Genomic DNA, 10,838 nt, shown 5'->3' with positions numbered 1-10,838 from the left:
GCAGGGGATATGAGACCACGCAAGACTCTCGAAGTCCCCAGGATCCTGGCCATCCCATCAGCTGGACTGACTCTTTCCCTCCCTCCCTCCCTTTCTTTCTCCCTCCCTCCCTCTTACTTTTCTTTTTCTTTCTTTTGTTTTCTCTCTTCTTCCTTTGTATTCCTTCCTTCCTTCCTTCCTTCCTTCCTTCCTTCCTTCCTTCCTTCCTTCCAAATTCCTTCCTTCCGAATTCCTTCCTTCCTTCCTTCCTTCCTTCCTTCCTTCCTTCCTTCCTTCCTTCCTTCCGAATTCCTTCCGAATTCCTTCCGAATTCCTTCCTTCCTTCCGAATTCCTTCCTTCCGAATTTCTTCCGAATTCCTTCCTTCCGAATTCCTTCCTTCCTTCCTTCCAAATTCCTTCCTTCCTTCCTTCCTTCCGAATTCCTTCCGAATTCCTTCCTTCCTTCCTTCCGAATTACTTCCGAATTCCTTCTGAATTCCTTCCTTCCGAATTCCTTCCGAATTCCTTCCGAATTCCTTCCTTCCTTCCTTCCTTCCTTCCTTCCTTCCTTCCTTCCTTCCTTCCGAATTCCTTCCTTCCTTCCTTCCCTTTTTCCTCCCCATCTTTAATCTCCCTTTTTTTTTTCCTCTCTCCCCTTTCACCCTCCCCCTTTATCCAAACCCCACCTCCATGCACTCCTAGCATGAGGTGGTAGCTGAGAGACTAACACACCGACTACCACGCCGAATCTGTAATTTACTAATAAAACTTTGTGCTGATATTATTGTTGTTATTGTTATTGTTGGGTTGTTTTGTTGTTGATAATAATAATAATAGTAATAATAGTAATAATAGTAATAATAATAATAATAATAATAATAATAATAATAATAATTTTACTGTCTCTTGCGGACTTTGGCCCCCCCCTTCGCCCCCGGGAGCGCTTCCCGAGCCTGTGTCGCTTCCTTCCCGTGCCCGTCACGTCACAGCCGGCGCTGCCGGGCGCGGCCCCGCCCGCGGACCGCGCGTTCCGGCGGAGCTCCCGCAGGTGGGTGCGGGACCGGGACCCCGACACCGAGCGGCTGCCCCGGGCTGCGGCTCCTCGGGGTTTGACTCCTCGGGATGCGGCTCCCCGGGATGCGGCTCCCCCGGGTTGCTGCTCCCACGGGTTGCTGCTCCCCCCGGGATGCGGCTCCGCGGCCGCTCCGGAGCGCTGTACCCGGGCTCCTTAATCCTGCGGAGGGTGTTGTTACAGCTTTGGAAGTATCGGCAGCAGCGGGAGATAATGAGGAGGCCTCTGGATACACTGTACCCTGCTGGGCTCGCCGGAGGTGCTTGGGTCATTTAGCTCAAAAGTTTCCGGGTAGACATGTTTAAAACTCTTATTAAACTATTGTATTATATCTATTATATATTGTTATATATTTATATATATTTATATTTTATATATATATACGCACATATATATATTTTATACGTACATATTACTATTATATGTATATATGTGTATGATCTATATTATTATGTATTTTATATGTAATTATACATATATGCAGGTATATATGTATAATATATACAGACATATATGTGTATGTGTATATATATGTGTATGCATATGTGTGTGTATATATAATGTATACATATATAATATATAAAAATAATCTAATATATGTTTATATATTAATATGTTAATATATGCTAATATACGTGTATGTATGAGTATATATATGTATAGGTGTGTATATATGTATGTAGACACATAAAATATACATATATATATGTATAATATATATAATACTAATATAAAATATGCATGTTACACATATGCATAATATATGTGCATAATATAACAATGCACAGTATTATTTACATAATATATAAAACATGATATACAGTATCATTAATATAATTACCAATACAATGCAGCAAAGCAATACTACGTATTAATGATGTATTAATACCACCTTCTATTGGTTCTATTTAAATATTAAAATTAATGAATGCCAGAAATGTTGTAATATTTTAATATTATTGATATATTTGTAATATGATGTTATATGATGTAATGTGTAACATCTAAGATACTAATATAATTTCGTGATTATATGATTACATATAAAATATTACATGCTGTGTTATATAGTATATATGACATATATTTTATACTCTATTATGCTATTATTAGTATTATCTTTTAAACTCCATTACAAACTTCACCTTATGGTAGCAGTCTGTTGTTCTGTGCAAGTTCTATATAGTTATTCAGAATGGGCCATCCATATAGTACATAGAATAGGCCATTACAGCAACCTGTTGGATGTAATTTAAATTATCTGAAATTTGGAGTGTGGCCCTGGAGCAGACTCCGGGATGCACACACTCCTGGAGGGATTACTGAACAAAATGTGTTGCTCATTGGGATGAAGTGATTCTTCCATCCTTTCTGGGGTGGAATGCAGTGTGCTTGTGCCTTTTGTCCTGGGTTGCTGTATTTTGGAGGAGAAAATGCGTGGAAACGTGCACTGATGGATGCGTAACATCACCCCACAGATGCAGCTGGTATTACTGATGGTATCTTTGAATTTTGAGTTGTTGCAAGAACCTGATTCTCCCTGGAAGACTTCTACGTGCATGGGCAAAAAGATTTTCTTGTATTTTGCAGACCTCCTCTGAACATCTGGTGGGGTAAAAGCTCTGTGGGGGTCTCCACAGCTGCAGGATTTGCTGTCCCCACTCACGGGGGCTCCTTGGTCTGTGGCTGTGGCACCTATTTTCCCGTTCAGCATTTCCTTGGTAGGTAATAAAAGCAGACTGCCAGAAAATTTAGTTTCCTTGATGGCCGTAGCTGGTTTTGAATGAAGGGCAACAGGAGACTGGTGTTTTAAATGCCATCAACGTGCATTCTGATATTTGCACCTACTTGCTCCCCCCATTCTCTTTCACCTGTTACTTAAAATACTTGGAGAAAAAACACCATTTACGCTTGTCTTTCCTTGATTGATGCAGAGATTAAGTTTATACAGATAATTATCTCATCTAAATAATGGATGGTTTCAGTGTAACAACTTACTTTTCCAGCAGATCAGGATTTATTGGGTGATGGAAATTCTATTAACAGGAATTGAGTCCAACTTGGCTTTGCAAAAGAGAGCTTGGGCCACGTCCAGACTCAAAAGAATCATTTGTTAAACCTGTAGCATTGTGGTGTAGGGGAAGGTAAATTCTCAAGTTTGCAAGCATCCTTCTTTGCATTTATGTGTTCATAATTTTCCTCAAGCAAATCTTTATAATTGGGGGTAGTCTAGAGAGATCCAGAATAATCATAAGGGAAGTTTTATGTATTTTAGTGTCTTTGGCATTGTTATACTCAGGTGAATAGATAGACAGGACTCTGTTTTCTTTAGGTTATTTGTAAAAGCATCCAGCCTGTCTTATTGCTAGCCCTGGAAACAGCAGATTCTTTCTTCAGTAGCGTACTGGTCAGTGAAGATTTGCTGCAGAATTCCAAAGGTAGAATTGCTTCTAATTATGTAAAATTGGCAAGGAAGTTAAGGCACTGCTGACTGATTTCTTTTTGTGGGGTTTCAAAGATTAGGTACAGATATTGTTTTATTCATTCCCCTTCAGCTGATGTTTTGGTAGTTGTCCTCAGGAGAGCAGAGCATGGAGGGCTAAAACAGGGGTTATATAGCACTGAACTGGTGCTGTTTTATGCACATATGTGTGTGAAGGGAGAATGTGAATTATGGAAAGCTGGGCTTTATTCATTCTGCTATCCACAAAACAATTTGAGAGTATCTTCCTCACTTGGAAGGCTTGCTAGGCTGGCAATAAAAGAATTCCTAAAAAACTTGTCAGAAAGCAGACATTTTGTTTGATCCCATTTTTATCTTGCATGTGAACAGGCCAACATGCTGCAAGTACTTTATGCCAAAACTGCATCCATTCTGGACTTCTATTTATTGTGGATTTAAAAATTTTCCCCATCTGACTGAGGCTCTTCCTGCCATCCAGATCTGCATTTTTCCAAAAGGTTCAAGCTTGTTCTTACATATAACATGTGAAATCCCAAACAGTTCTATTTCCACCTGGCTAAGTGAAATGAATGCAGCAGCTGCCAAGGACTGTGACCTTTGGCACTGTGTGGTGTGCCAGTCACTGCTCAGTGACAGGAAGTTTATTGCTCTGCCCCTGCAGCTGACTCTTACTAATAACTGCTGTCTTTTGGCTGTGCAGGAAGATTGGTGGAGCAGTGCCCTGTCACCCATTTTATTTTTTCTTGTTTTCTTGGCTGAAAAATACAGCATTAGAGCCCACTGCAGTGTTCTTCCATAGTGGTTTTTCTGGATAAACTGCCCTCTTTAAAAAAACCTTTGTGATATTAGTACTGAGAGATCCAGTGAAGCAAAAGAGCACTGGGATCTTTTTTACTGAACATGCTAAACTCTGCTTAGAGGTTGCAGCGTGATCCTGCTCACTTCTTAAGCTGTTTAAAACTGTGACATCACACTGTGTGTTTAGCTTTAGATTATAGAGCAACAGGTAAGTCAGGCCTGGAACTGGGCAGAAGCAGTTTGGCTTTGGGTAAAAAGGGATTCAATTTTGTTTGATTTTGCCAGTGTAAATTCTGACATCAGGTGTCATGTCTGCTGGTAATCACCATGCAGACTCCCTTTGGCTTCTGGGTGTTTTTTGGCCGTCAGTCCTAAAATGACTTGTAAAGGTCACATTAAGACAAAAGTTTGGAGGAAGCAGTGTTGTTATGAATGTTATGAACAGGTGACTTCAAGGCTCCAACATGGCATCCTTCAATAACACTTAACTTATTTAAACTCTCTCAAAGGAGCCGCAAATCCCGCAATCAATCTGCTGCTGCAGGAAGGACTCGGGGCAGTGTGAATGCTTTTAATATTACCAAGTTAAACTGTCTTGCTGGAGCTTTGTACTCACTGCAGAACGCATTATATTAATATTCTGATTAGGTACAGATTAGTTTTTTGATGGAATAATTCGGGTAAGTAGACTACGTCAAACACAGCAGCAAGATTACAGAGGTTCAAAGCACAGCACTTTGCATTTTTAAATATGTAATTCCAGCTGGCATCTGTGGAGCTGGAACAGCGTAATGCATTTCTGTCAGCATTTGTGTTGGGGAATTTAAAAGAGGCATTTCAACAAGAAAACATAAGTGTTTTGTTGGTTTTTGGTGTTTTGTTTTTTTTTTTTAATGGAACTGCTGGTTTTGAGCTGCACAGTGTTTCTGGCCTGCCACATAGTAAACCATCTCCCTGATGAATGCGTTGATACCGTGAGCATAAAAACCCTGGGAGAATGTTTTGATTGTGCATATTTTAGAGCCGCGACAGAAGCATCGCATTTACCCTGACATTAAATTTCATGAGCTATAACTTGGCACAGAGCAACTCAGCGTTTTATTCTTGCCTGAACAGGATGATGGTGCTCTGTTTCCTGAGCAGAGCCCTGCCACGAGCCAGGCATTCACCCAGCCCTCTGGGGAGACAGCTCTGCTCAGCCGGCGCAAATAAGCCAGTGTTGACTTTATTCACCAAGGTAAGAACTGTTTACACAATAAAGCTGGGCAAGGCCGTGTGTTTATCAGCTTTGATACACAGGAATCACAGATTAAATGGCTTGTCCTTGCTTTTTTTCCCTCCCATTCAAAGTAGTATTGGGTGTTTTACTTTGTGGGTTTCTGCACACCAGGCTTTGCAGCACAGTCCTGCTCTCATTGTAGCAAGCAAGAATTAGCAACCAACAAAGATTTCAGAACCCTTTTGCCTCAGTGACTCTATGGTTCTTTTACTGGTTGAAGATTTGGTCCAGCTGCCAGTGTTTCACCCTGAAAATGGAGAAAAGAGATGAATTGTTATACATAATCTGCCAAGCACAAGCATCAACAGTCAAAGCAGGCTCTTCAAAGTGCCTATGTTTAATTTCAGCACTACCTGTGAGACTGTAAAATGTATCCAAGTAGTGTTGGGAGCACGTGAGGGAAGAGTAGATTTTGTTTTACCCTCTTTTTGCTTTATTGGCAACAGATAAAAGCGCAGGAAGGATTCCTAGGCATATTCAGAAAATGAGATGAGCAGGAAGGATCACTTACAGACTGTCACATTCCATTAATTGTTTTTGATTATTACCTGCCTAGTTCTGCAGTTTTATAGAGGATGGCACAAGGTGAGTTATGCTGAGTTTATGTGGTTGCTGCAGCCCTCAAGAGGAGAGTAACTACAAAGCACTGAGAGTGCTGACATCTGTATAGTGGTTTTAAATACGATTAAAATAATTTCCTCCTGCTGCACTGAATGAATGTTTGTTCATTCCATCACCAACCATACAGGAGTGTTTAAACTGTGTGAAAAATGAATAGGTTAAAAATAATAGGTCAACATCCATTTAATAGTCATAACTATAAAGTTGCAGCTTTGTCTCCTCCTGCCCAGTTCAGCCTCAACTCATTCATAATTCAAATGCAGTAAGGGAGGGAATAATGCTCTTACCTTTGGGTTAATTATTGGAAAAAAAAGCTTTTTGTGTCCTAAAATTCCTAGCTAGTAAGGCACTGTGTGAAATCAGATTTTCTAATAGCAGATTTCCAGCAGTTCTCTAACATGGCCTTTTGTTGAAAGTGGCTTTAGCTCTAAATGTTTATTTTTAACTTTAAATGTTCACTGGCAATTGCCAAGCAAAGTGCAGACTATAAAAAAAACTTAATCCACACTGTTAGCTTATGCTAATTAACCCTTTTTTGCCTCCTCCTTATTTTTAATGAGGAGAAAAGAGGAGGAAAAAGTAGAAGGGAGCTGTGACTTCTGCAATACACTGATAGAAACTATCAAACAGGTTTCCCCTTGCAGTCCCCTTTTATGACAACCCCAGCATTTGTGCAACAACTGCTTATATAAATGTACTTTTGAAAAAGATTTCGCTGTTAAAATAATTCACTTTTGGTTTTAAACCAGTACTGTCTAGTGCCTGAGCTTGCCATGAGAGTAAAACCATATTTTTTTCCTAAAAGTTAGCCGACTTTGTCAAAAGCATTTATGTGACTGGTATGTTAGAAAGCTGTCCACAGGCCTAGTGGAACCAAGTGTGACCTCTTTTGACTGGCAGGAGCCTGGTGTGTTACAAAACCGATGTGCAGGATTCTAGGTCATTCCTTTCAGTCACCAGTATACCCTCCAAAAGCAACCAGAACCATTAAGAACACAGAATTTTAGTATCCTGCATAGGTTTTCAGAGCACAAGGACTTGTCTGTGCCACGGGAAAGGCAATTTAGATGAGATCTGAATAAAAGTAGGGTGTTTAATCCTAAGTAATTCAATGCAGCAAATAAAAAGTAGCTGTTTCATGTTAGCCTTACGTTTAAACAAGCCCTAGGAAGACTTTTCAGTGGGAGAAAGAGGAGAAGGTCTTTTCCAGCTGTGGGCAGAGGGACAGAGCCATCATGTTCACCTCCATATACTTTGCTATGTGAATTATAGCCAAATTCTGCTGTTGCAAACACTGGAGCAGCATGCCTTCATGAGTGTTGCTTCTTCACTTACAGACTGCGTGATCAGTGGAACTCAGATGTTCAACTGCAGTGGAAAATGAGGGAGTTTTCAAAAGTGTGAGGGTTTTTTTTTACCCTGTCACAGGTCAAAACACTGCAGCTGTTTGCCAGTTCTCCCTGCTGGAGGTTACTCTCCTTCCAGCTCTGCAGTTTGGAGGATCCTGCCTAATTTCTTCCAGGCGAAGCCACACGGGTTATCTTAAATTGCCTTCTTTTCCCATTTGAACTGAGCCAAGTGTCTTGATCTGAGACAGGCTGGAAGTTACTTGTGTGACTCTCTCATTCCTCCTCTGGGTGCAATGGTACCTGCAGATGTCTTCATTTGGTGACAACAGTGCTTTGAATATTTATGGCTGACCAAAGCGAGGAGTCTCTGCAGGACCCTTCAGATCATTCCCTTGGATCAGCTTTTAGAAGACTGTTAATTTCCTCCGTGGGAAATGGGATAGCAAATGAAAAATAATTAAATTCAGTGGCTGGATAGTTTGTTTTGTCTTTTTTCACCCACACTGCACTGATAAGTAAAGGTTCAGAAAGCCCTAGGACAGGGTGCTTGGTACAGGGGAGGGAACCTGCATTTGCAGTAATGGGTGCTCCTGTCTGTGTGTATTATTTTACAGTACATACAACTTCTGTGGTTTACTGCATGCTTTAACCTACTGTGAACATTTTCCTTTAGAAACCATGCCCTCTGTGTGATGAAGCAAAAGAAGTTCTTGAGCCATACAAAAGAAGGGTAATGTATGGCAATACTGTATATGTTTTCTATATGGAAAAAAACAGTTAATCAGGATTCTTGCTTTGTAAAAAGAAAATTGCTTGGGTTTATTTGCATCTGTTATTCTTTCATGGGTGACCTCTTCAAGATGATTTCAGCACTGATTTACATAAAACTCATTATCCAAAAGCATTTTGTGACAATGCTACTCAAATAAGTATTGGCAAACTAAACTGGTATCCAACATGTTGCAGTAGTTCTTGGAAACACTCCTTTCGTAAATGCTGTTGCCTTGTCCGAAGGAGGAGTTTGCAACTCTCATGAGGCAAGTAATGATAGAATTTGAGAAGGATGTTACTAAGTGGGGCTTCAAGTATTTGAACCATGTGTGACTGCAATTTTTGCCGTTCTTCAACCAGGTTTTGATCTCTCCGTTGAAGGATGAAACTTTTAATGGAAGCATTAAGAGCTGTTGCACTCTGCTGCCTGACAGGCAGCTGTTTTGTTCCCAGCTGCATGTTTGTTGAGCTTGCTGCTCACAGGAGAGTGGTTCCACACAGTGGAACAAGAATATCCTGGGCTAGGGAGAGATTCCTTTGTGGAGAGGCAGCCAAGGGTTGTGGCTACATATATTTTGTACTCAAAAAAACAGGCACTTATCTACAACACAAAGAATAAACCCAAAAGCTTCAAAAAAACAGCCTTGCATTTCTGGGGAAAACATTGATCAGAAGACAAGCAGGTATTGCTTTTCAGTGTCCAGCAGGAACTGACATATTTCTTTTCTGTCACAGTTTATTCTGCAGGAGGTGGATATTACCCTTCCAGAGAACTCAGCGTGGTATGAAAAATACAAATATGACATACCTGTTTTTCACTTAAATGGGAAGTTCCTCATGAAGCATCGAGTCGACACTCGGAAGTTTGAGGACCGACTTAGGAAGGTGGAGCTGCAAAGTGATGGAAACCAGTGAAGAAAATGCAGCTGCTCTGGTGCGGATCTGAAAGGTGAAAAGAACCATATTCATGATCTGGCCTTAAATTTCTTAGATCATATGGTATCAGAGTCTGAAAAACTTGAGTGACTTGTTCTACTGTGTAATAATCACCCAGCCGAGCTGCAGCAGGAGTCACCTTTTCTGTACCATTCATTTCTTGCTCTCGTGGGCTGGTTTTTCATTGACAGAATAAAAGCTGCTCCGTAACAGCAGATGAAGTAAATTCTGTTTATACGTGGTTGGCATGGCCAGGTTTTGGAAGTGGGGGGTGGTACAGGGCTGGTTTCTGTGAGAAGATTCTGTAAGCTTCCCTGGTGTCCAGCAGAGCCAATGCCACCGACTCCAGGATGGACCCTCTGGCCGCATCCGAGCCCATCAGTGATGCTGGTGGTGCCTCTGGGATATCAGATTGAAAGAGATGGGCAAAAAACCCTGCAGAACACCACTGCAGCCAAAGAGAAGTGTGAGAATATGTGAAGTAAACAGCTCTGCAGACACAAACGCCAGAAAAGGAGCAGGAGGAGCTGCTCCAGCTGCTGGAGCTGAGGTTCCCCTGCAGCCTGTGCTAAACCCCTGGCGAGGCATCTATGCCCCTGCAACCCTTGGAAGTTAGCAGGGCAGCAGAGATCCCCCTGCAGCACTTGCAGGACCCCATGACAGAGCAGGTGGATGTGCCTGAAGGAGGCTCTGACCTGGTGGGAAGCTTGCACTGGAGCAGGTTGCCTGGCAGGACCTGTGACCCTGTGGGGCGCCCATGCTGGAGCAGCTTGCTCCTGAAGGACTGCTGCCTGTGGAGAGGGACCCAAGCTTGTGAAGAACTGCAGCCTGTGAGAAGGACTCACTCTGGAGAAGTTAGTGGAGGACTCTCTCCCATGGGAGGAACCCCACGCTGCAGCGGGGGAAGAGCACAAGGAGGACAGAGAGAATGTTTAATAAAATGACCACAAATCCCACTCTCCATCTCCCTGAACCACAGAGCGGAAGGAGGAGGAGAAAACTGAGAGTGAAGTTAAGCCTGGGAAGAGGGGATGGGTGGGACAAAGGTCTTTTTAAGATTTCGTTTCCTTTCTCCTTACCCTACTCTGATTTCCTTGGTAATAAACTAATTTCCCTAAGTCAAGTTCTGTTTTGCCTGTGCCAGTGATGAGTGAGTGATCTCTCTCTGTTCTCATCTCAACCAACGAGCCTTTTGTTGTATTTTCTCTCCCCTACACAGCTGCTGAGGTGACTGATAGAGTGACTTTGGTGGGCATGTGGCATCCTGCCAGGATCAGTGTTTAAAAGATGATTAGCACGTGTAGACTGTAGGTATGAAGGAGACTTCCTTGAAGAAGTATAGGAGTCTATCCTAAATGATAATTTGTAATGGAAAATAGGGCATTTACTGTTAAGGGCACTTGGTTAAAGACTACACACTCTCACTGGAGTTGTATCTATAGAATGATCATCACAGTTTGATCCAGTTATTGCTAACCCCTAACACTGAAAAGTTCATTTTTCACATTTCAGTTCTGTCTGCAGCACAGCTGCAAATCCATTTATCATGTGGCAAGAATGCCATTTTA

General features: G+C 41.8%; 1 protein-coding gene across 5 annotated transcripts; it reads left to right on the top strand.

The window, feature by feature from the left end:
- Positions 1-936: 936 nt before the first annotated feature.
- CZH5orf63 (chromosome Z C5orf63 homolog) lies at positions 937-10,393 on the top strand. Of its 5 annotated transcripts, XM_032097002.1 has the most exons (6): positions 937-1,028; positions 2,643-2,773; positions 3,385-3,490; positions 5,431-5,551; positions 8,237-8,293; positions 9,070-10,393. In XM_032097002.1, the coding sequence occupies exons 4-6, from the start codon at positions 5,432-5,434 to the stop codon at positions 9,247-9,249; spliced, it is 357 nt and encodes a 118-aa protein (XP_031952893.1). In that variant the 5' UTR covers positions 937-1,028; positions 2,643-2,773; positions 3,385-3,490; position 5,431; the 3' UTR covers positions 9,250-10,393. The 5 variants fall into 5 exon arrangements, with proteins under 5 accessions (XP_031952893.1, XP_031952890.1, XP_031952894.1 ...); XM_032096999.1 differs by lacking the exon at positions 3,385-3,490 and having other exon boundaries at positions 938-1,028; XM_032097001.1 differs by lacking the exons at positions 937-1,028; positions 3,385-3,490 and adding an exon at positions 1,062-1,311.
- Positions 10,394-10,838: the final 445 nt, after the last annotated feature.

This window comes from Corvus moneduloides, chromosome Z (assembly GCF_009650955.1).
Source record: "Corvus moneduloides isolate bCorMon1 chromosome Z, bCorMon1.pri, whole genome shotgun sequence".
In the NCBI taxonomy this organism is placed as follows: domain Eukaryota; kingdom Metazoa; phylum Chordata; class Aves; order Passeriformes; family Corvidae; genus Corvus; species Corvus moneduloides.
This window is presented reverse-complemented; position numbering and strand designations above follow the sequence as displayed.